The 26,783-nt window shown below is 35.8% G+C and overlaps 1 protein-coding gene across 2 annotated transcripts; it reads right to left on the minus strand.

Moving 5' to 3' along the window:
- Nucleotides 1–2,622: 2,622 nt before the first annotated feature.
- Nucleotides 2,623–25,387, minus strand: LOC149076915 (serine/threonine-protein phosphatase PP1-gamma catalytic subunit A). Of its 2 annotated transcripts, XM_089244631.1 has the most exons (8): nucleotides 25,004–25,305; nucleotides 17,622–17,657; nucleotides 15,237–15,368; nucleotides 13,017–13,247; nucleotides 12,552–12,656; nucleotides 6,657–6,880; nucleotides 6,154–6,288; nucleotides 2,623–4,863 (listed from the first exon to the last, which is right to left on the minus strand). In XM_089244631.1, the coding sequence occupies exons 1-8, from the start codon at nucleotides 25,056–25,058 to the stop codon at nucleotides 4,753–4,755; spliced, it is 1,029 nt and encodes a 342-aa protein (XP_089100757.1). In that variant the 5' UTR covers nucleotides 25,059–25,305; the 3' UTR covers nucleotides 2,623–4,752. The 2 variants fall into 2 exon arrangements, with proteins under 2 accessions (XP_089100757.1, XP_089100758.1); XM_089244632.1 differs by lacking the exon at nucleotides 17,622–17,657 and having other exon boundaries at nucleotides 25,004–25,387.
- Between the last annotated feature and the right edge of the window lie 1,396 nt (nucleotides 25,388–26,783).

A 26,783-nucleotide genomic window follows, 5' to 3' on the forward strand; every position in this document is an offset into this window, starting at 1 on the left:
GTGGCACTATCCTGTATAAATCAGGGGTACCATTCGTCACTGTTCAACAATGAAATGAAGTAATATCTGTGTAGACTTTGGCATCAACAGTGGAATCTAAGCACCATTCATGAATAAAATGAGGTTTAATAGTGGACCAGCACCAAAATTTTGGGCTATCTTAAAAATATGGTCTACTGCAATGTACGATTGATGAACTCAAGAACAACATCATAAATGCAATATCAGACATTAATTCTTGCTGAGTTTTATAGTCTCGAGCAATCTGGTAAAAAAAATACGCTTACGTGTCAAGGGATAAAACCAACATTTTCAACATTAAAAAAACTTGGAATTTACGATAAAACTTTTTATTTAAGCTTATGAATTGAAACATGACCTTTAACTATTTAACAGAAAATATAACATTTTATTCATTTGAAAAAAACTTTCATATGATAGGAGCGAAAATTTTTAAACACCCTGTAGAATACAAACTTCTTTACAGGAACAGAAGAGTTGATTCTGCAAGACTAAAACTCAATAAAGGCTGGATTTCAGCAAAATGAACCAAGACAATAATAATGTACAGCTATGAAAGAATTTTTTTTTACTTGACAGAACAAAAAAATTTAAAATTTGCTAACAACGAAAAGTCTGTTATAACTACAATCCCCCCCTCATTGTGAACTCTCGACTTGCTTCCTCAGAGGCGACGATATACACCACAAATTTAAAACGAAAAAAACTGGCTATCAACTTTAATATAATGTATAGATTATTTGAGTTTAACCCAGGGCTCCCACTTAAAAAATTAGAAAAAGTATACATTCATACCATTTCAGTATCCTGTAAGATTGACTTGAGTCAAAGCAAAATGACAGAAATGACTTGGCTACAAAAACAATTTTTGACCGAAACAGTGAACTAGCAACCACAGATAATTCTTTTCGCCTCTCCTCACAATATATTTTTTGGAGTCAAAGTGCAGAGTGTCAAAACACTGACAATGCACAGTAAATTATGAAGATGTTTTTTTAAGAATAATGTTCCTTCCAGACCACTTTCAAAAGAACAGTGCAAAATGTGTAAATTACAAGATCTGATGTAAATAAGCCATGGTGAATCAGATGGTTTTACTGTGTTTTCCATCCTTTTTTAAACGGATCTGTTTACATTTTACTGATCAATACCAGTACAATAATTTTTGACAATTGAAACACTTATTTCTAGCTCTTTGCTGAGTATTTTAAATATTGTTTGTCTCTTCATGCCCTAAAAATACAGAAGACAATTGAATGCTATTGGGTAGCATCAGCCACTAAACCTAGAATAGCCTATGTATTCAAACTTTGTTATGCAAACTGTTGTTTCACCTATATGCAAAACCTACACCATAGTTTTGAATGATTAATGTTAGTTACTGTCCAAGATTATCAAGTTGTAAATACAAAATTTATTCCATCCGAACAGAAGTTTTTAATGACTAAATTTTTTGAACCCTCAAACTAAAAGCAAAAGAACAATAAACCAAATGGTCCACATACACTCCCACCAAGTAATCTTGAAAACAATATAATTTCTGCTTTGGGCAGAATCATTAATTGCAACCTACAACATTTATAATATATTTGGCAATATATATCGATGATTCCCTGCTCAATTAAAACCAATTACACAAATTTTGTTGATAGGATTTGGTAAAAAAATAAGACACGAGTGGGAGTCCTGCAAAACAGTGTACTAGCACAACCACAAATAGTTCTTTTTGTCTCCTCCCAATAAATATATATCCTTTTCTGGAGTCATCCACAGTCTGTCAATTCTCTTTGACAGTGCACCGCAGACTATGAAGACATGCAAGTTTTTTTTTTTAAAGAATATGCTGCTCTTTTTCAAGACCACTTCCAAAAGCACAGTGTAAAATGTGTAAATTACAAGGTCCAATGTGAATAACTCAAAGTGAACCAGATGGTTTTACTGCGCTGTCCATCCTCCTTTTAAAAAGGGATGTGTTTATTGTTTGATGCCAGCGTTTTTGACGAATGAAGCACTTTCATTGCTAGCTCTTTGCTGAGAATTATAAATATTGTTTATGCCTCTGCATGCCCTAAAAATAGAGAAGACAATTGAATGCTATTGGGTACCATCAGAATCACCAAACCTAGAATAAGCATATATATGCAATTACTTTGTTATGCGAACTTTTGTTTCACCTATACACAAAATGTGCACCATAATTGTGAATGATGACTGCTAGTTACGGTCCAAGACCTTGAAAAGCAAATACAAAATTATTTTTTCCATCCATCCAGAAGTTTTTAATGACTACTCTACTTATTGAACCATCAAACTAAGCAAATGAAAAATTAACACGCCAAATGGTCCACATACAACCCCCCAAATAACCTTAAAAATTATATTTCTCCTTTTGGCAAAATAATTAATTGCAATCCACAACATTTGTATTATTTGGCAATATATCAATGAGATTTCTCTCCTCAATTGTAATTAATTACAAAAATTTTGTCGATAGGATTTGGTAAAAAAGTAGGAGCCCTGTAAACTAATTATACCATTAAACAATCTTGAGATCTATTTCAGTTATTTTAAAAATATCAATCCAAATAATGCAGTCAGAACTTAAGAATCAAGATATTTATTCCACCCAAAGGATAAAATGACTTTACAATGAAGGATCACTTGAAATGGCTTAAAACTATTTTTTGTACATTAAAAAAAATGAGAGCATATTTTTTTTCCCCTCGCAAATGACGGTTTGCTTTGGGAACTACCAAATTCGAAAACTATTTCATAAAGAACAGGCATTAATTTTTTTTGCGTGTGTGGACAATCAGTATAACAAACACAGTATAAAACATCGAGACACCATAAAGAAACACCAAAAATCTACCATAATTATATATATAAAAAAAATTGAAGCACAAAAAAAGCAACGGAAGGGGGAAAAGGGAAGAAACGAAGTACTGTGGAAATTAAAATGTCTTCCCAAAATAATGTTTGTAACCCCAACCAATTTGTGTAAGACCAGACCAATTTTCAATTTACTGCTAGCGTCCAACTATCTCTCTTAAGTGCAATAGAACTTGTCAAAATCACAACTCTAATTCATCTTAGCGCTTGATTACAAAAATACAATCGCAATCTTTTCGAATCACTTTCGCACACATGGAATTTCGGGGGAAAAAATAAACCATATCCAGACACTGAAATTCATCAAATTCATGTGCTTGTAAGAAACATTACATAATTACATTCATAACAGTATCAGTTCTTTCCGCGACTTAAAAAAAGCTAAAATATAATAGGAAAAAATAAATCTCATACTTATTGCATTTCTGGAGACATTTAAAAAAAATTGACACAGAAATTAAGTATATATATATAATATATCGAAGAAAATAAATACACATGTACACAAGAATTTAAGGAGTATCCTCGGTTGTCAAACTACAGGGTTGACACAATTGCTAAAGCAAAATTTACAGACCAATGCTTTACACGATTTACACATTTGCATTTTTTTCTTGGGCATCCTTTGATTTCAATTTAAAAAAAATCAATTTGAAAAATTTTCCAATTTCAAACAAAATTATCTTGGTGATTGAATAGAGTAGGTGAGATTACCATCAGTGATATATTAACTCAGAAATATTCATAGCGGTATGTAAAAGCAGTCTTATCTAAGCTTGTGTGTGTGTGTGTAAGAAGCCGCTTGAATTACAAGCATACAAATATTTACTTCAGTAATAACCACCCCTCTCTGTGTGTGTCAATAGCATTGACTTCTCGCTCGTTTTCCACTAAACTTGAAGGCAGCACAGTAAGAAAAAATATATAATGCCTAATGTTTTATATGCACAAAACCAAAATTATACAGATTCTTTTTCATGAGGAAGATTTGTGTCATTTCCAGGTAAGGTTGCTAACAATTGTAATTCTCGAAATAAATTTGTTATGTTTTTGGCATTCATGATGATTTCTGTATTGAGCACAATTCTGGAGGCTTTTAAATGAAAAATGGACATGTGTAATAAATGCATTGACATCAAGATGAAAATGTTCTCCCACCCCTATTTTATAAAAACTCAAATTATTTGCCTAAAAAAAAAATTGTTCAAAAAATTAGGTCTGTAAAAAAAAATCAAATTATTTACTTATGTGTGTGCGGGAAGTCCAAAACGCTCACATATTATAACGCATCCGACCAGCAAAGAAAATACTCGTCTAAAAACATGTACGTCAATATTTTCTAAACATATACACGATTTTTTTTGTACAAAATGCATGAGGATTTATTGCAGCATTGCTTGTCTGGGAGATTTTGCAAAGAATGATAAAGAGTAACATTAACTGAAAATCATTTGTCGATAATTTAGTTAATCAGTAGCTATGTTATCATGCACAATATAGCACACATTGTTCATTATGTGCAATACATTATGCATAACAGATTTGATTAATTACAAAAAAGGAATTCATTATCCAAAAGAAAAGAAAATACCCTGTTGATTTTGCTGCAAGGAAGAAAAGCCCAATTTAGTAGCAAATTCATAGCAAAAAAAAAAGTTGAAATTATTCTGAGCAAGTATTTCTTTTTCGGTTTGAAAAAAGAAGAAAAGAATTGAATAAAACATATAAGAAAATGTACAATCATCAAGGAAATATATCTTAAAACTAGAAACAGAATTTATTTAGTTGTTGATACTGAATTGACACAAACTGTTATATCACAGTCCTTGGTAACCTGTTTCATTTCTTGCTGTTCTTTTTATTGACTTGCCCACGCGGAGGAGTAATTGGCCTGTTAGAGTTCATGGTGTTGCCATATGGAAATTTCTTCTTGTCTGCAGGCTTCAGAATCTACAAAGAAAGTGATTTCAACTATCTGAATTAAAAAAAAAAAAAAAAAAAAAAAAAAAAAAAAACACACAACATTTTGAAAAAAAGCTTAAAAAGACAGTGGAACCTTAATAACCTGACACCCCAAAAGTATCGATGAATATGTCAACTTAAGCAAATGTTAAATTAGAGAAGATTCATTTGTTCTCACCCTCCAAATTTTTAAACATAATTTATGCCATGTACTTATACATACAATTGAACAATTTGATGCTATCTATAAATTAACAAAAAAAAAAAAAAAACCGCAATTTTCTACAAAAGGTTTCCAAATCTCAAATTATGGTGGAAAAAACAAGCTTATCTACATATCTGTTATTTGCAAATGAGTAATGTGATTGTCGAATATAACTGGGCTTATCTGCGATTTTCGTAGTTCCCAGATCATGTTTCCATGCTCTAAAAAGTGGAAAATGACCCTATCTTCAAGGTATGAAGTATATTCGGGGGGGGGGGGGGGAAATATGAAACATACCAATTCATGGACAATTTTGAATAATAAGTTGCAATAATAAAATTAAAATGCAAATTATTGCATAAAAAAGTATAAACATGAATCGAAATATTTCTTATCTGCAAATGAGCAACGCAATTGCCGAACGTTAGAAGAACTTTCATTTTCCAACTTGGAAATTTCAATCTGAAAAACTTTTTTTTTAGCTTATTGAACCATCTATCGCTTAAAAATTTCAGATATTATCCGCACTAACCTGACTACCATAGTTCACAGGCCCCAAAAATTAAATGTGCCCCCCCCCCAAGGTACAACTTGTATAAGTATTTTCGACCAACAAATTATTTTGACAAAAAACCCCTTGAAATGTGCAAGACAAATGTGTAAATTTATTAACTGAATCCACAGGCAACTATGAGAAATTGTCACAACACAATGTGAATCATAGTTGACTTAAGGAGGCTTTAGCTATCATGTGCAGTGTCTCAAAGCGGTTATCCTCCCATTGAATTTAGTATTATGCCAACCATGAGAATATTACCCAGATAATTCAACATTTATTAAAGTTATCAGTTAGAGGTTCTACTGCATATAATCACAAGCTCATCAAGTATGAATCTGCATTTTACTTGATTGACTGATTTCCAGTCATATTAATTGGAATACGTTCCTTCATCACAGTGACACAAATAAAATGTTGCGGTTAAATTAGTTTATGTATAACAAGTGAATTTTTATTAAGCAGAAACTGCAGCATTTTGAAGCAGAAACATCAACATTTTTATTAAAATTCTTACCTGGAAAGAGCACATTAAAGTCTCATCCACGCTCATCATTGCTCCAGCATTATCAAACTCTCCACAATAGTTTGGAGCTGAAAACAATGTCACCAACTGACGCTTGGCAAAGAACTCATAACCATCTTCAACAACCTGTCATTAAAAGCAAAAGTCCCCATGAGAAAGAATGTCAGATCATGAAAAATATATGGTACATCAACTATTTAAATTTCCGAAATCTAGCCAAATGTGTAAAACAAATTTTATTTTGCAGTTTTAAAACATTTACTAGTTGCAAGCCAAACAAGAAACTTTTTCATTATTGGAATGCCCCGTTAATTATTTGTCTTTCGTAAAATTTCATTCCCATTCAACAGGTTAATTCATACAATTAAAAAAATTCATCAGACAAATAACTTTCAATGTACCAATGAGCTATCATGAATGTCAGTGTTCCAGTAAAAGCATTTTGTTATTAAAATGATATAAGTATAATAAGTATGATATACTGAATAGCATACCTGATGTGCCCTGCAAATAAGATCTAAGTCATGCTTGTGTAAGAACTTCGCAACAACATCAGCACCAAATGTATAAGAGACACCACGATCGTTTTCACCCCAACCCATCACGTCCTTGTCTGGGTCTGACCACAGCAGGTCACACAGCAAACCCTGGTCTGGAACATCTGTTGGACGCATAATACGACGGATCTGTTCCATAGACTGCAGGTCAGGACTCAAACCTAGAAAAACAAAAATAAGGAATAAGAATCATTTTTCCCCATACACAATCTTGCAGCATTTTGCATCCTTAACACCCACAACAGTATTTAAATTTTTATGCAGCATTGGACAGTTGAAATGGATATTGTACTTTTGGTCCCAATTGTATCTGCTGAAGAGGACCCTGACTTTACTAATCATCAGAGATGGCACTGTACTCTAATTTACCAGTCCTGGGATGCAAATTAGTATCTGGGTCTTTTTTGAGTAAAAGTGGGCCCCTTGAAAAAAATTCTCAAAAACAGTATGATGCACTCCCATCATTCTCACTGGTATCTCTCACTGTGAATCAAATAATTCATTTTTAAAAACTTGTTCAATCCAATACATCATTAAAAAAAGTTAATTTACCAGCTTATAACTTCGTTCTTTTACTTTGTCTCCAGTAGACAAAGCTTACAAAAAAAGCCCATTAGCACTGAGAATTTAACACATGAATATATTTACTAATAAATTAATCTATAAATTTTCTGATGGATTATACATTTTGTTTATATATATACTAGGGGGGCTCTGGCCGCCAAAGGCGGCCAACCCCTCCCCACCACTTCTCTCCCGGACATATCTTGTTTATTTCGTCCCACTTCATCAGCGTGCTATGGAAAAGGGGAAAGGGACGTGTGAAAGCACCAGCCTACTGAAGAAGCAAATTTTAATGAAAATAATAATAAAGCAACAAAAAACAAATGAGATTCATCAAGTATCCCCAGAAAACTTTCCCATAGGGGTCCCCAGATTCAATTCGCTGAATTTCAGTGGGGCCCCACACTGGATATATCTTGGGCTACCGATGTGTTGCAAATTTTACAATGTTAAACCACAAAAATCAATGAGATACATTCAGGGGCACCGAATTACAACCTGCCAACATTTCCATGAAGCCCTGACCTGCAAGCTTGTCGGACACCCCCCTGTGAGAATTTTTCATTTTTATCAATTTTACAACGAATAAAATCCAGGGCCCCACATCCAGTAGCGGGGACACAATACGCAGATTTTTAGTGGGGCCCCAGACTGGCTATATCTCGGGTTTCGGCTGTGGCAAATTCTACAACAGAAAAGAATGAGATTCATCCAGGGCCCCCAAAATCAAACCTGTAAACATGGGCCCCCCGACTTGGAAGCTTGTCGGTCATCCCCCGGTGCGAGTGCCATGAAAAATTTTCATTTGTATTCGTTTTACCAACGAATAAAATCCAGGGCCCCAAAATGAAACCTGTAAACATGGGGCCCCCGACTTGGAAGCTTGTCGGTCATCCCCCGGAGCGAGTGCCATGAAAAATTTTCATTTGTATTCGTTTTACCAACGAATAAAATCTAGGGCCCCCAACCAATTACCCAGGACACCAATTCGCATACTTTTGGTGGGGCCCCAGACTGGCTTTATCTCGGGCTTCGGCTGTTGCAAATTCTACAACAGAAAAGAATGAGATTCGTCCAGGGCCCCAAAATGAAACCTGTGAACATGGGGCCCCCGACTTGGAAGCTTGTCGGTCATCCCCCGGTGCGAGTGCTATGAAAAATTTTCATTTGTATTCGTTTTACCAACAAATAAAATCCAGGGCACCCAAAATGAAACCTGTAAACATGGGGCCCCCGACTTGGAAGCTTGTCGGTCATCCCCCGGAGCGAGTGCCATGAAAAATTTTCATTTGTATTCGTTTTACCAACGAATAAAATCCAGGGCCCCCAAAATGAAACCTGTAAACATGGGGCCCCCGACTTGGAAGCTTGTCGGTCATCCCCCGGAGCGAGTGCCATGAAAAATTTCCATTTGTATTCGTTTTACCAACGAATAAAATCCAGGACCCCCCAACCAATTACCCGGGACACCAATTCGCATACTTTTGGTGGGGCCCCAGACTGGCTTTATCTCGGGCTTCCGCTGTTGCGAATTCTACAACAGAAAAGAATGAGATTCTTCCAGGGCCCCAAAATGAAACCTGTAAACATGGGGCCCCCGACATGGAAGCTTGTCGGTCATCCCCCGGTGCGAGTGCCATGAAAAATTTCCATTTGTATTCGTTTTACCAACGAATAAAATCCAGGACCCCCCAACCAATTACCCGGGACACCAATTCGCATACTTTTGGTGGGGCCCCAGACTGGATATATCTTTTGCTTCCGCTATCGAAATTTTTCAACGTTAAAGCAGCAAGAAAACAATGAGATCCATCAAGGGCCCCTGGAAATGAAAACTTTTTACTTATACGTGAAATCTTCCCCGGGTACCCCGACCCTGTGTTGGGAGCACTGCTGTTGTGTGTGTATATTATACATATATATACCTCTCGGCATGGACCTACCCCCCCCCCCCACAAAGGAAGGGCTGACAGGGGCCACAACGATTCTTATCACTTTTTGATTTTTCACACTATAAATTAATTAATCACAGAGGGGCCCCTGAAAAGCTGGTTTGGGGGCTCGAAATCTAAATTCCAGCCTAAGGGCTCTGCTGTAGGATGTAGGAGCCTCTTGGTACATGCACATAACATGGTCCCGATGGGTCAAATGGGTCCCGATATGTGAATATCGACCCAATATCGATATATGATATCATATCGATATATGAATATGAATGTACGATATATGAATGTGAATATCGATATATGAATCGAAACCGACTTCCGTAACAGATTTCCGTCACTCAAAAATTTCACCCACTTCCGTCACTCGGTTGCTTAGCAACAGGCCCTTTTCGAGTTTGTTTGCGATTTTATATTATAGAATAGATATATATATATTTAAGCTAAGGTGTGTATATATATATATATATATATACCTATATACCTTAGCTCATTCAATTATGTTTTCTCATTAACTTTAAAGCAAATGCGATTCTGACACTTATCTTCTGATTCATATAAATCCCAGAAAGCAATTTCCTGGTGGAATGATTTTCTTTTCCCACCCTGATGGATCACAACTGTGGGTGTACCACCATTTAACTGCCACAATATTTTCCCACCTGAATAAGGGAGCTATGTCAGATTTGTGTTGGTGAAACCTAAGTGTGCTTGTGTTCAGTAGATGGTGCCACCTATCCTCCAAATTGCTAATGCATGGATTTGAAATTTAACCCTACAATGCATATTGTGGGCAATGTCTACTTTAAATATGTTTCTTTTTCTGTTGCAAATTGGCAACTTCATGTTTGAGACTTTCATTATTGTGTGTGTCTGAGTTTTGCTGACGTAAAACTTTAACGGCCCCTTACCGAAAAAGTTAGTTATTTAGCGCAAAATTCGGGGGTTTTGTCCCGTATTTACTGAATATATGTCCTGCATTTCTATCGAGAAAATATGGTCAGCTTGTTTATTACTGAACCATGATTGAAGAACCCTTTGGCCGTGTGCGTCTAATTAAGTCAATCCGCCGCATTTGACAATAAATGAAGGGGAACCGGACCCCGGTATATATTCTATAGTTCGTTTCAGGTTAACTTTGCAGTGAAAGGGAAGCTACGAGGGAACCGCATCACACGTTGCTATGACAACGAAAGCCTTTCAACCAATGTATCGATGCGCAGTCGCGGTAAGGTATAGCTGATTCTCGCCAATCTCACTGAGAAAAATCTTTTTTTTACGCATAATGGTGATCATTTTTTTTTTCTATTTTAAAATTCTTAAACGAATAAAGATCGATTCAGAACACTATTTTTTCAGTATTCATTTTCAATCATTCAAAAAATTGAAATATTCTGCATAAATGATCATCGTAAGCCTCCGATATATGGGAACTATATTTTGCGGCGAAGGAATACACTCTCTACCTTTCTCTGCACTGCAAAGTTAACCTGAAACGGACTATAGAAACCTTGCTTTTCCAACTGCATTTCCCGCGGCGGTATCGTGTTTTGCTGCCAGATTTTAGGTAACAAGCACTAAGGAAAAATACCTCCGGTTCACGTGACCATACGTCCCGCAACTCATTTCTATTGCTTCGCTCTTTTTTGTATGGGTTGAACGTTTGAGAGGAACGGGGAATAGGAAAAAGAAATTTAAGGCAGAAAAATCTCTTCAAGCACTTCAAATGCTTTTATTTTTTTTCAAGGACTGCTACGATTTTTCAAGCACTTTCAAAGACTTGAAAATGAACTTTTTTTTCCAAGGATTTTCAAGGAATGTGCGAACCCTGATATAATATACAGTAAAGGGCTTAATTTGTATTTCAAACCAGAAATTATATTTTAAGGTCATACAATCATGATAGGCGGTAGAAAGGGGGAAATCTGGGAGTTTTTTTACCCTGTACTATTTTCTTCTTAGAACTAGGAATGAGTGTGCCCTGTGGGAATGTGCAAACCGAATTTTTATATGTCCTTTTCCAAAATTTTGGGTATTTGACATACTATAGCATGTCATTGGCACCTTTGAATCATAGTGCATGCTCAACCCATGGCAAAGGAGCCAAATGTGTTAAGAATCATTTGATGTGGTCTGCAACTTCTAACCAAATTTGATTAATCATAGACCAGAATGTGAATTGGGCTATACTGCCATTAAGGCTGAAACAATGTCCCTCAGATAGGAAGTGGCACTGTTCACACTTTTCTTTAGCGACAGAGATTATAAACAGTGGTTATTCAGATTATGACTTACAGGAATTTGGTAGAGAGAGACACACACCTACCTCTTACCAATATTGGGGATACGGTAAACAAAGATTTAACAGTATGTTAGTACATTATACAGTGAAACCTGTGTATAACGATACTGTCTATAACAATAAACTTGTCTATTTTCCTTGGTCCTGGTGGAATTCCTATTTAATAGAAATAATGCAAATATTCAAACTGCCCGAAACGATAACCTATTTATAACAATATTTTTTATAGGTCTCTACAGTCCCCCCCCCCCCTGCACACAAGCAGGTTTTACTCTATATACTTTGCATTGGTGCCAATTCCTGGACTTGAAAAAATTTGTAGTTTGTCCTGTGACGAAATGTTTTGCTACCAAAGAAAACATGTCACTTTTTTTGGGGGATTATATTGATGACCCCTTTTCTGGAACACTGATGCATTATCCCAAACTTTCTACCACCAACTTTTTTAATAAGATCTCCCATTTTTTTGACAAAGCCTACTTGAATTTCTGTTCTGCATTGAAATCAATTAAAATTATTTTGCCAATTTATAAATGACCAATTTATTATAATGACCAATATTTTTATCACATATTTGTCATGTTAAACGTTTTCCCCCCAATAGAATTAATCTCAATCAACTGTTTATTGATTTGCAATAGAGCTTCAATTCCTGCTATTTGAATTTTTTGGCGATTTTAAAAACTGACAACTTCCATTTTTGAAAACACTTGGCCATTACCCGTATTTTTCTTGAGGCAACACAGTCAGCCTAAAGTTGCAAGAACTGACAGATTTTTTTTAGAGACTGTTCATTTTCGCAAAGTATACCTTGAGGATTTTTCTTTTAAGATACAAAGAATCTGGTTTTTGATTGAAAGATTTTAATAAGGCTACAACATTGGAAGAGTTCTGGGTAAATCAGAAGCATTAGCACCTATGATTTTTGATTAGCCAAGTCCTGCACGTGTATCAAAATCAGCAGTTTGAAGACAAATGTAGGTGCATTTAAGAATTCAACCAAACATGTTTTCATTCACTCACCTCCATGACAACAGAATATCTTTTCGTCAACTATTGCAGCAACAGGCAAACAGTTGAAACAGTCTGTGAATGTCTTCCACAGTTTTATGTTGTATCTTCTTTTGCCTATGCAAACAAATATCAAAATTAAAAATTAAACTCCACTTCAAAATGCATCATTTGCAAAGAAATCTATGCATTGTACGAACAAAAGTAAGTAACGAGTTATCACGTGAAAGCCAATTTCATTTTTTATAACAGATTTCTATGACAACAGCAGTAGAATTTCTCCATAATAATTTTGGTCATTAAAAAAAAAATTGGCTTCACGCACATTGAAAACTTTTGACATTAAAAAAATAAATACTACTGTCAACAATAGTGAGAAATATTACTGCATAATAATTAGAAAACTGGGGGAAAAAAAATCATTACTATAAACATTTAACAAAAAAATGAATTACTGAAAGTAAAAACATTACTTACACTCATCATAGAAACCATAAATTCTGTTTATGCTTGCGCACTCATGATTCCCACGGAGCAAGAAAAAGTTTTCTGGATATTTGATCTTGTATGCAAGCAACAGGCATATGGTTTCTAATGACTGCTTTCCTCTATCGACGTAATCTCCGAGAAATAAATAATTGCTTTCAGGAGGGAAGCCTCCGTACTCAAAGAGCCTTAGCAGATCGTAGTATTGCCCATGAATGTCTCCTGTAAATTCAAGATACAAATCAAGTTTTGATATGTCATGCTTCCAGATAATAGTAGAGACAAGCAAAAAATAATTATACAATTATCATGTTTCAGATTAGAGAAAGAAAACAGGAAAAACATTCTTTTATGTAACCTTACTTCTAAAAAACTTTATACATTTTTTAAAATGAGAATCTGATGAATAAAATTTTATGCATTCAAAATTGGTACAATTCTATAGCTGCAAACTTTGAACAATGAGAATTAGGAATTTTTTAGCACAGATCTGAATTCCACACAAAAATACAAAAGGGATTTTCGACAAACAATGTAGGGATTTTCATTAATACAGTAGACTCACTAATCCGGCACATATAACATCAGAGTGTGCCGGATTATCAAAAATTGCTGAATTACTGGAAGTCTTTTGAAAAGGCCTATTTAAATAATATAAACTTCTGCACACATACAGTAACAGTCCACTGTAAAAGTAAAATTGTAGGAATTCTTCCCTTTCAAAAAAACGATGCATCATGCAAGCCAACACAGATTAGCCAAGTAGGCAATCATAAATCATAACCAACCAATAGGCCTCAAAGCAGAATATGCAGAAATCTGCGACGTTCATCGCAGAACAATAAGTGCTACTACGAACAACTGGGAAGAATTTTAAGAAAAATGTAGGAAACACTATTATGGGAACTGCAGAACATTTCCAGTCAGCTGAGGGCTCATTGCAGAACAATGCAAAACATTCTGCTTTGGGACCAATAAGTTAAATTACCTGTCATTACTGCTCTCAATCACGGCAACAGAAAAATTAGTATTGAAACAGGCCACGTGGTTAAAGCAGATACAAGTCATCTCACCAATTTCAAATGGTGAATCAATACTGGCTGTTTGGTGAATTTTGTCTTTTCCTTCAAAAAATATTTATTTGATGCAATGGCGACAATTTACAGTATTATGCTTGTGACACTTTTGGACAGAAAAATGAAAACAGACCTTTTCCTAATTGTTTGGAAACAACTTTCTCCCCGCCCCCCAAAAAATAAAGGGTTTTTTTCTGCAATCATGGACAAAATTTGGGAGATAATTTTCCAAGGGACACTACAAATTTGGGAGGTGTCCCGAAAATCCAAGAAACTTGGCAATTATGTAAAGTCTGTTTTAGAGGCAAAACTGCAGGAGAAGAGCAGAAATACTTGTTTATAAATTTATTATAATAAAGAAATATAAAGAAATAAAATGTATTTTTCAAAAAATTATAAAATTCAAAGAATTCGAAAAAGCTTTTATAATAACTATATACCAATGGCCGAGCATACAAATCTCTAGCATACAGTTGCCACGGCAACCAAGGAATTGAAACTGGGGAATAAAATTTTCTATGTATGATTGATAAATTGAACTGACAACAAAATTTAAGCAGCGTATCTACTGACATATAAAGATTATAAAAAAGCCATAAAATCTCAGAAAAGTCTTAAAAAAAATTATTTTGGAGCTGTCCCACCCTCCCCCTCCCGATTTGTCAAGCCCATCTAATAGCTTAAACCATGCATTTTTTTTTCTGGTACTGAATTGCAACATATTTCAGAAATAATTATATGCAAACTATTGAGTATTAACCAGAGATTTGTTTCATTTTCCTCATTACAACACATATGACATCTCTCTCTCTCTCCCCCCCCCCCCCCAGTAAAATTAACTTCCCTTCTCAAGAGACATAGCTACTAGAAAACCACAGTAGAGTTCCAGAATTTTCAATAACCTTTACAATGCGAGTGATCAGATTTACTTTAGTTTCCTACTTCACTGAAAATATGACCACGAATGAAATAAAGTCTGCCTAGTGATTATGAAGACTCAAATATTTGACTCATTGAAAAAACCATGATTATAAAAAAAAAAAGAATAAATATTGCGATGAGACACTGTTGGACAGACCACAGTAAAAGTTGGGAAAAATCACAAACTACCACAAGCAAACTGAATAAAACTAACCACAAATCTTCAGCGGTGCTTCCAGCTCAAGTAAGATGGGCTGGCTCAGAAATATTTCTCTGGATTTCAAGCATAGTCCCCTTATTTCTGCCTCTGTCAACTGCACATTCTTTCCTGGTCTCGATCCTCTAACTATATACAATGAAAAGGGAAAACAAATGAATATGTAAATTTAGGAAATGCACTTTTAAAAACTACTGCACAAAAATCTTTTTTGCATCACTAATTTGCAATGAAATAGGAATCACTTATTTTAATTACAAAAACAATATTTTCCTTATATTTCATTAATCAAGTGTCTTTGTTTACATGAAGAATTCAACAAACAAAATTTATGATAGATTTGATTGACCTATCAGGTCAATCAATTTCAGATTTTCAGTCATTTTTGACCCCCTTCCCCCCCATCAGCAAAATTTCGCCAGCAGCTTAGAATATTTCATATCTTCAAAAAGGAGTAGTTAATGACGCAAGCAACCTTCAAACCCCCCCCCCCCCGATGCTGACGTTACAATGACCTCTTAAATATCTTCAAACCTCCCTTGGAATGAGTTTTCTTCTCAAAAGCTATATCAATTGCTTGCAATTAACAATCACAGCTGTATCTGTTCTTATACGAGAGGGTTAAAGTCAGAATAGTACAAGTCGATTGTCATTTCAAGAAGAAAGTATTACCAGAATTGTTTCCACAGAGAAATAGTGATTTCACAGTCTAGTGGAGAACTCTCGAAGCTGAGACTTAAACTATTGAAAGAAAAAAATGAACTAACACTTCTAAATTACATTTCTGGATTAAAGTCAGAATTGAAAATATGGCATGACGTTAACTCCCGATATATAATCTACACAGCATGTACCATTCAGTCAGTGTCTCTGAATCTTGCTAATAAAAATCCAAACTATTGGTCATAATGTAATGAAATTTACTACAGAAATACCCTACCCTGGTGTATGAATTATAGAGGAAAGTTCTGGAATTGGGCAACCACACGGACACCTAATTAGGGACATTAAGAACTTGCAGAAAAATGTCTAAAACATGCTTTTTTAACTCAAACTATAAATGTATCAGATGGAATAATTTACAGCGAATACTACTTTTCCATGCATACGCATGCAGTATACCACACCTTCAACCGCTGGCACAATACAGTCCACATTTGACGTTTTAATGAGATTCACCGGCCACTACACTTTATTACATGTGTCACCAGAGATCTCAATAGGTCATGCATTGAAGATCCCTGGTGCATATGAATTTGTGAGTTCTCTGGGTCATTATACTGGTAACAGCTTATACGCTAGAGGGGCACAGAAAATAGATCTCGCTCTGGGAAAATTTTGTTTCACGCCACCCATGAATGATATCACAATCTAGTATTGGAGGTGGTTGTCATCCCCAGCATAAATGTATGTCTGTATACATACCTCTTTATATTATGGAAAATGGCCACCAACACCCTAGAAGTTTCATCAATTTCCATATCAAATGATGCCTTACTGATGTACGATGGTGCACGACTTTTAGAAAATAGATCGCCCTCCATCAGCATGTCCCAAAACAAATTCTGTAGATTATGACACCAATCAGAATGACCCAAGTCCCTTGGAAAGAGAGAGATCCTTAAAAAAAAAGGCTATCATTTTTTTAATGCTGGTATTGGAAGTTTGGCAAGGGACGTCATTCTGCTGAAACTGTAAAGCAGCTTGGATGCATACTACCCAAACTTACTGAAGATTCCCATGTAGACTTGTTGCAAAAGATGGGCCACCTTCATAATATATGGCTGAATCTTTTCCATCAGGAATAGGTGGTCCCTACATCAGGGCTTTACAAATACCAGGCACCAGGTAATTTAGAAAATCTGTATTGATACCTTAAAGTTCCTATATTTATATAGTAAATTGATTATTAAATCCTGATAAAGTTGAAAAAAAATTTAAGGGCTATTAGAAAAACTCAATTTATATATAGAAATAGAAGCCAAGCAAAGACAATAGTGATTTGGGTTCTTACCAAATGCTGTAACCTAGTGTGTCAATCAATAGTCACCTAAACCATCATAGAGATGTGCAAGATATACACATCTCAGTACTGATTGCGACTACTCATAGTAAATTGCTACGACCACATTTTGCTTCCATTACATGAAAGGTATACCCCAAAAAAATTTTGTGACCAATATTTCATTTGACAATTTTCATTTTGAAAGAAAAAATTGGAAACGAGTGCATATATGTATAGAATCTCTTGTATGCAGTCAACATTGAATGAGTATTTTAAAAATATTAGATGGAATAATTCATGTGCTTATTTTCACAAAAATCTTACAAAGGGAAAATAAAAGAACCATTGCAGCGACAGCAGAATTGCCCTAAACTCACCATCTCCGAATTCATCTTTTTCTTCCACGTTCCCGTCTGCAAAGAAACTGGAATTCAGAGGCAAAGAAGAAAAAACATTCATTTTCAACTCTGAAATTCGTCGGTGAGGACTATCCTTGGTTGTAAATAACAGATGCGAGAAAGTTAAGTTGAATCAATAATAAAAATTCAAGTGTTTAAAATCAACTTGATCAGGTTTTCTCTCTTCGGGTCTATAACATAACATTTCTTTCAAATATCATATCTATATACAGGGCTTGACAATTCGAGAAAAAATATTTTTGTGCCAACCAATTTTTTCCCAAGAAAAATGCTGCGAGTAATGTTTCTTTTGACTTCCTCTCCAGAACTTGTTCAGCCCTCTGCATGTTTGTAGATATGTCCCAATATAAATTCAGGCAAATTTTTTTCACTAACCTTTGACTCCATTCAAATCACAAAATTTCCTACATGCATACCAATTTTTTTTAATGTAAACAACAGCTGGGATTCATCAAGTCCTGTAGTAAAAATAATGTTTTACTGCTGTAATGGTTTTTATAGGCTGAAATAGTCTCTGTAAAATGAAGCAACTACCATTTTTTATATATAATTTTGCCATGAATCTTGCGTAATTTAAAATTCAAACCATCCAAAATCTGACAGAGTGACCATCAAAGACAATGACTGGATAAAATATGATTTTAGTTGAAGCTTGTTCAATAGATGTGTTTGAAGCTTTCATTTTTTAGTTTGCAGGGGTTTTTCATTAATTAACTTCAACCATAAATTTTCAAACTATGTATTGACTGCTTGATTTCCTTGTGCAAAATATATGTTATTTGGATGAGCCACATTATCTAGACTTGCAAACTATTGGTTTGTCAAAGTTGATAAACGATAAACAGTACAGTAAATTTGACGATGTAGATTGAATCATTGTAGAAAAGACTCGACTCACCAGTTTCTGAATCACGTGAATGATCTGCATTGTGTTCTCCTGCAAAAAAAACTATGTTCTATAAGCTTTACAAAGCAACTCTGACTTGAAATTCAGGAATATTTTATTTTCTTCATTTTGCTTGATTTTTTAATGGGCAATGTATATCGGTTCAGTTATTTTAAATTAATAACCATCTTCACCAATGACAGAAAACAATAGACGTGTCTCCTAATTTCATGATGTACATCATATTCTTTTCATATGAAGTCCTGAAGGAAACAGATGCTAATTTTCTTCTTGTATTTATCCAATTTGCGACTTTATATACATTATATATGTCAGGGCTTGACAAATAGAAAAAATATTCAGGCGCCAGCCCAATTTCTTAGGAGCTAAGTATGGTATTTTGCTTACGTAAAAATGTCCTAAACAATGTTTTCTTTTTCCATGTAAAAAGACGCAGCCTAATGAGCTCAGAAAATTTTGTGTTGCCCTTAGACCCCAAATTTAAAAATTTACTCCAACTGTGCAACCACATTTAGAAATTTTAGATGGCAATACAATTTTCTAATTGCCATGTAATCTGGCGCCTGGGATTTGTCCAGCTCTGTTATAATACATATACATTTCATAGGTACATCTATACTGTTGTACATATAAAAAAATTTGAAAATGTAAGAAAGGCGATACATAAATATCATGGGTCATAAATCGAAGAGAAAAAAAAAGTATAGCAATTGTTCACATAAGGCCGGATTTACACTAAAGTCTGATGAAAGTCCTTTTATAAAACTTGAAGAAAAAACGAATAATTGTACCAATTACATTGGTTCCAATCTAACCAATGCGCTTGTTTGTGGCATTTTTCAAGTTTTATAAAAGAACTTTTACCAAACTTTCATCTCAGCCTGTAAAAGACAAAAGAAATTCAATACAGCCAGGATTCTAAAAACATGCGGACAAATTTATCAAAGAAAAAAATATAAAGACCTATTTACATGTTCCGAGGAATACTGATAATTGTATCTTGAATTTGTAAGGCACATAATAGCGATCCGCGTGGTAAACAACAAATTGAGAAACACTAATAAAATAATAATTGTAACATAGAGTTCACTGGCATACTTAGTATCAGTGAGTCACAACCCATTTTAAAAAAAGTTCATACAAAACAATATGCATACAGACACACAAAGTTTGTCCAAAAAGTATTCCACCATAATTTTTTGTGCATAAACATGTGAAGCTAGGAAGGTGTGGTTTGGTGCACAATATGTAGGTAATCCTAGCATACATGATTGATTTGTGTATTGAATTCTTCCCTGCCTGCAGAAGCTGTCAGCAGACTACTGACGAGTTAGGAAGTGCGAGAGGCATATTGCATTTCCGTATTTGACAAAATGACAATGATGCTACTGCATTGAATTTTGTGTCAAGCTTGGTAATTCTGGAGTGGAAACAAGATTCAAGATTCAACAGGCCTTTGAAGACTAAGTAATGAGCTTACTGATAAAAGAGTGGTACAACCCCAAAAGCAGAATATGCCAAAATCTAAGATGCACGTTGCAGAAAATTAGTGTTACTGCAGAACAATCTGAAAGAATTTTAAGAAAAGTGTAGAAAACATTATTATGGGGATTTTTTACTGCAGAACATTTCTAGTCAGCCGAGGACTGGCTGCAGAACAATAAAATACATTCTGCTTTGGGGATACAACTGCATCAAAGATGGTCAGTGAAGAGTGAAGTATGTTCTAGTAGGCCCTTAACATCCAGAAATAAGATTATTGACCAAGTGAGGGCCTTTATTATGCATGATTGTTGAATCAAAGAACTTGCACACGAGATGAGCATTAGCATCGGATCTGTTCATTCTATTGACTGACTGACAATATGGTCTTCAAAAGATTCAATGTGAAAGTCATGCTGACCATCTTCTTTGACTCTAATGGTGCGGTTCATCACGAGCATACATTACATGGCACAACCATCACCAAACTGTCAAGGAGTTCTGAGTTATAATTGGCAGAGCTCGATCACGAACACAATTGAATCATTCAAGTTCTTCCTATTTTCGTCAAAAACCCAATTGTGACAGAGCTTGGCAGCATCTGTAGGCAGGAAAAAAATTCACGCATGCTCACTACAGGGGTGCAAGTGCCCCTCATCCATTTTGGAGCAGCAAATTTCATTTTTGGAGCAGAAATTTTGAAAATGGAACAGAACTAAACACGAACTATATATGTAATATAAGGAGTAATTTTTCTGTGAAACGCCAGAAGTTTTGCCAAAAATGGTTGGAACAAATAATTCTATATAAATTTCCTTCACAAATTAAAATCCATTTAAATTTTTTCTGAATTATCTTATCTGTCACAAATAAAACGTGCATTACTGAAATGACAAATAAAAATTATTAGACTCTTTTCAAATTAACCAACATGCATACTGAAAACCTAGGCAGCAAGAATTTCTGCTGCTTGAACACCAAAATCTTATTCCTCTTGATATAGCAAAAAAAGTGTGTGCAGAATATAATAAAACTACCTTATTTACTCAAACAATTCTCAACCTAATAGCATGTTAATAGATTACGAATCACGAGTCGCTTTCAGAAGTACAGCAATGACAATTTCTTTCAAATTTTTTATACCCTTGAACATAAGATTTTGTATGTCTTATTCCATTAAAGCATTGGATGGGCAGATTTTTCAATGTTCGAACAGACTTTTATTTATTTGTTAACAATGTTTCACTGTCTCTTTCACTGTCTGCGTTACCTTCAGACGCAGCGCCTTCTGCAAACCTTCACCAAAACTGGCAAAATTTTGAACTTAGGGCTGCTTTCAAGGTTACAAAGTTTGAATATGTCTGCCCAATATCTATCTATTCTCTGAACTGATTTCACTTCTTGTAATTCTTTGCATTCTAGTGCAACCCATTCATCACACATAATCAATAGTTCTGTTGGTTATACAATGTTAAACATCCCCCCCAGCAATACACGAGGGAGTAATGTACCCTATCCAAGCAATGCACAAGAGGGAGTGCGAAAAACAAGAAAGGGTGCAAACATTTCATTCTCTCCAACATGTTTTGGAAAGTTAGGGCATTAATATAAAAAAGGTATCTCACAGAAGTTATGTGAAATGAGCATGCTCCTAGTACAAACTCCTTCCTCTGACTATTGTTAAGAGCATGCCCCTCCTTCCTCACCAATGCAGTGGTGGACCGTGCGGCCATATTGGGCGCCGCTCAAGGAGGAGGTGCCAAATGGAGTTGAAAGGGCAAAAAAAGGTTTGTCGACCAAAGAAACGTGGTCAGTAGCGCCAAAAAAAAAGGTTCTGCATGGGTAGAGATCTTTTCCCCTCGAGCCAGCTCTGTCCGCCAAATCCGGATTTTTACGATGTGAAATTGTTACGATCTGCAACCGCAGACGATAACCAAACGACCATATAGTGGCTAGATGACAAAACTATGAATATTTTAGCTGGAGTTTTTACAGATCCTATTTTCTCCCCAACGATCTCCGAAAAATTTCGGTAATTTAAACAAGTAAACCAATCCCCTTTTCGATGTATGCAGTCTTTGAACACAGGTTGGCAGCCGCAAAATTACCATTATTTTCAGTATATAACCTATAACCAGCAGGAGAAAAAATGGTGTCCAAAATCGGAAAATTTAGCATATTCATTCAGGGACTTTGATAACCCGCCGGTTATACCAATAACCGTACAAGACTTTATACTTCAAGGTAGTATAACTATTTTCCAAGGTCACGAGATAACGCGATTGTGGTAGATGGTGGGAAGTGAAAAAAGATTGAAGTTTCTCCCGCAACCCCCCCCCCCGTATCTCGAAAAGAACGCGTCCTGTGAAAAAAATTTTCATGTTTCTTTTTCCTAAATTAAGTGTATTTGCCGTACTCCAGCAGCGGTACCTCCGCGAACCACAAACTAGAATTGGCGCAAATGCGCAGGGATTCGATGCCTTGGCGCACTGTGTAGCCAGAGAACCGTTTCGGCGCAGCTCTTGCACCCCTGCCACTAGGATCGCCTACATATGCACACCAAACAACACCTCCCTAGCTTCATTAGTTAACGCATGAAAAACAGTTGAAGATACTTTTTCAGTAAACCTTGCATTTCTTAAATACATGTAACTATTATATGACTGTGCATGCTAACACGAAAGAAAGGTCATGTCTCTGTGTGATATGATAGTCAGTGCACTTGCTGAGATGCTGGAGGACCAAGGTGCAAATGCCAGAGACAACAAACTGTTCTTCCTTAAATTTACCTCAGAATAATACAGAGCTTTACAAATCCCACAGATCACCATGCCGTCGTTTTCTTCAAATAAAAAAAAATGTTTGGCTCTCCTAAGAAACTTTTAAACCCTAGATTTTATTAAATTTTTAAATTAGTTCAAGTCCTGGCATAATATCCAGAAAGACTTTCTTTAAAACACTTGCACTGTTACTGGTTTAACAAAATGAATCACAGTTCCAATATAGTAAGTTAGAGATAAAAAGAGGATATGATGGTCAAGTCCTACAACATTAATTACTATTTGCCAATAATTTTTTAAAATTACCTAACCTGATTGGGAGGAAACTGTTTGCTAGGATTACAATATGAAATACTGTATCAATGAAAAAAAAAAAATGTAATGTATAACGATATAACGCCAGCACACAACACTAGCAAAAATTGAAATAACCAAGAAAAAGCACAGAACTGGGAACAATGCATTAGACAACGAAATGACACTATTTCAAATAATACAAAAAGGAAGACGCCATTTGAATACCCCGCTTCTAGTGCCACCTGGAATAGATGATTCTAGAAGTGAGAGAGAAGGTACGGCAACCCAGAGCTATTATGCCATCCTTGGCGATCTGGATCTGTTCCGCATTAACAACATGCACAGAAAACTTAAGGCACCAATACAAATTTTCTGGTCGCCATGACTACCTTGGGTTTTGTCATCATGGTGACTAATCATAACTCTTCTCTAATGCACAGAATTTCCTTCACAAGAAAATATCAATGATCACTTGTGATTGAAGTCACACACCAAGGCTGTTGCCACAAAACAATGTTTTACATTGTTTTGCAACGTGCCCTAAGCTGACTGGAAATGTTCGACAGTAAAAATTCTCATAATAGTGTTCTCTATCTACACTTTTCTCAGAATTCTTCCAGATTATTCTGCCATGTATGTCACAGAGATTTCTGCATATTCTGCTTTGGGGGGGGGGGGACGCTGTTAATCTTATGGAACTCTGTAGTTGATAGTACATCTGGATCACAATTTTTCCATTTCGCTCACCAGAGAATCCCTGGTGAAACTGAGTACCAAGAGCATTAAAACAGTTGTCCCTATGTACAGCCCTGGACCGAACATTTAAATTCCCATGAAAACAGGGCTCAACAAACTGCAAAAAAAGAAAAAACTATAGGTTCCCAAAAAATTGTTGTGGTGCCTTGACATCTTTCACCCAAGAAGAACCGAGCCAAAACAATTCTTCTTTTGACTTTTCTATTGTTGGTGGATATACTGCATCCAAACATTTTGTACATATTCTAAATTAGAAACAACACAATGAAAATTTTACAGGTTGGAACAACCAATTTTTTAATCGACACAGCGACTTGGCACCTAGAATTCGTCACCACTCTGCATAAAAAAAAAACCATTGGCACACATTGTTGAATGTTCAAAACATTTAACTTAAGTACTCTTTCTATAACCAAAACACACATTTTCTGAAATACATTAGGCTTTTGCAGTCATCATTCACACTATGATAGAAAGATTTGGGAGCTACTAAGTTCTATCGCACATTCACGATGCCCGAACATTCCAAAACCTTTCTATCGTAGTTTACATGTTTTTATTCAGTGCGATGACATAAATTCTCAATTTATGGCAAACAAAACATTACAATCACTGTTTCAATCTAACTAAAAACTTCTAAAACAATCTCTTACAATACAATACTACAAAACAATCTTTTATTCATGCACCAAGAATTAAACTCTCATTACTAACTTCACGCAAACTAGGTATACTTTTTTTTTATTATCCTGGTCCCCCACCCCGAAATGGGGGGGGCCCCCAGGACATTTTCGCCCTATGGAGGGGGGACCCTTTCATGAATGTTTATTGGGAGAAAAACAAAAACAAGATCTCATCCCGGGCGTCCTTTTTTGCCTCCCACATGCGGGCCCATGACGATCACTGTCAAAATTATCGAAATTTATTTCGTCATGAGGTCGCCCATTTATTACAAGGGCACCTTGCAAGCTCATGAACGCAACCGATTCCTAGCCAAGTATGTTCAAGGCATGCTAATTAAGATGACGCAACGCAGGAATGCGAATCGCGCTCGATCGAAAACGCTCCGAATCAATTAAGATGCACTAATTTATTAATTCGTTGATTAAATGCTTTACCTTCAAGGAGACGTGCGATGATGCTGTCTATATTTAGCTTTTCGGTGTCAGCCATTGGGTGTTCTTCTTTGCGAGATGACGAACGATATCTGAAGCTCCACCTGAAGCACTTCTTACGAATAAATGGAACCCTTTTTTATGTATATATATGACAGCTTCACAAAAAAAAATATATAAATAATTTAGTCCTGGCCGAATTTACGTAGACATGACTGCAATAACTGCTAAAATGGACGCCACGGATGAATAAATTTACGGAGAAATCGCAAATGGCGGATTGCATCGGGAGGAGTTATTTACTTCTTAAGAATTTCAAGTGGTTGGGGCTCGTTCGGGTTTTCCGAACACGAGAGCGGCTATTTTGCCCGGACGACCAATCACAACTGATTTCTTCAAATTTGTACACCAAATAGTCGTTGTAACTAATCATTTCATTCGTCGTTTGGAAACGCTGGCATGTGACGTCAAAATATTTGGCACGGACGAAATATTGACATTTCTTGTTTTTTTTTAATGAATTTGATTAACAAAAATTTAGAATAAATTCATCATGAAAGTCTAGTAAATGAATGAAATAAAAAGTCTGTAGCACATTTTGTTTATTAAATTCATTTTGATATGATTGTTATTATCGTGACCATGGATTCATTCTCAAGCGGGGACAGTCAAGTTGATTTTGTCCACATTTTCCAGCAGTTCCGGGAGTCACCTAGCAAATGAGTGGTCTCACACCAGGTTTCAGTTCCGTGGATCTTGAATCCAAGATTGCTTGTTCATGCAAGGTAGTTCAGAATAGGCTTCGGTCGTGCTGGACATGATAGCAAAATATGACTTTTGTATAACGGTCACGAAAAGTCACATTCGTCAATGTCTCGTTTTTACAATCAAAATCCCTTATACATTTTCGTGGTTAAAGCATACTTTATTATCAATAAATCTAACTATACGTTCTGCGCGAGTCTGCCGTTTCTGATTTGTGTCAATAAACTAAACAGAAGTAACGATCACTGATCAGAAAACGCATGCTGCCATCTAACAGTAAGTCAGAAAACCAGTTGTGTTTCTAATGTTCGTCGGTAGATGACAGTACAAGTACCATTTTTTTGTAAGTCAGATCCAAGAAAGCAATTTACGCGCCAATACATAATAGGGTTTGAAAAATGTTGCACCCAGGGGACGTCATTTCAACTTTGCCCAAGGGGACCAAGAACATGTACTCACAATGTATATATATATATATATATATATATCATCTTTAGTGTATTTTCAAAAGCCGGGGGGGGGGGGGCAACAGTCCCCTCTGACCCCCCCCCCCTTCCCCCCAAATGACGGGCTTGGTTGCACATAAGGAACAGTACAGATTGAATCAAAATATAAAATCAGAAAGATGCTTCAGAAACTTAGAGAGAGAAGAGTGTTATTTAATTAATAATATCAACTCAAATATGAATAAATTTAATGCTCTATATAATTCATGTTCACGTTAATGCTGTGAGTGCCATTCATTTTGGATTAGTCTGTTTCCAGATACACATACAAAGGATGATACACAAAGGCAGGGCCGTCTTGAAAGCATCATCGGCCAACGGGTCAAATTATTTTTTTTTGGGGCCCCAAAATTCTCGAAAATTGCAACCATTTCTTATTTTTGTCAGGCCCCTCTTGTCTTGAAGTCCCCGGGTCATGCCAGGGTGGAGCCATGCGTTAAGACGGCCCTGTACAAAGGGGGAGGGTGATGATCATTCCCTCCCCCACGTTCACCAAAAAAAGTGTGTGTTAG

This window comes from Pholcus phalangioides, unplaced genomic scaffold (genome assembly GCF_987345545.1).
Source record: "Pholcus phalangioides strain wild (caught in Gottingen) unplaced genomic scaffold, Ppha-v1.0 ptg000015l_1, whole genome shotgun sequence".
Lineage (NCBI taxonomy): Eukaryota > Metazoa > Arthropoda > Arachnida > Araneae > Pholcidae > Pholcus > Pholcus phalangioides.

Coding starts and splice junctions, on each gene's coding strand:
- LOC149076915 (XM_089244631.1), bottom strand. CDS start 25,058: ATGGCTGACACCGAAAAGCTAAATATAGACAGCATCATCGCACGTCTC. Junction 17,658..25,003: donor CATCGCACGTCTCCTTGAAG/GTAAAGCATTTA, acceptor GTTTCTTTGCAG/ACGGGAACGTGGAAGAAAAA. Junction 15,369..17,621: donor AAAAGATGAATTCGGAGATG/GTGAGTTTAGGG, acceptor CATTGTATATAG/TTAGAGGATCGAGACCAGGA.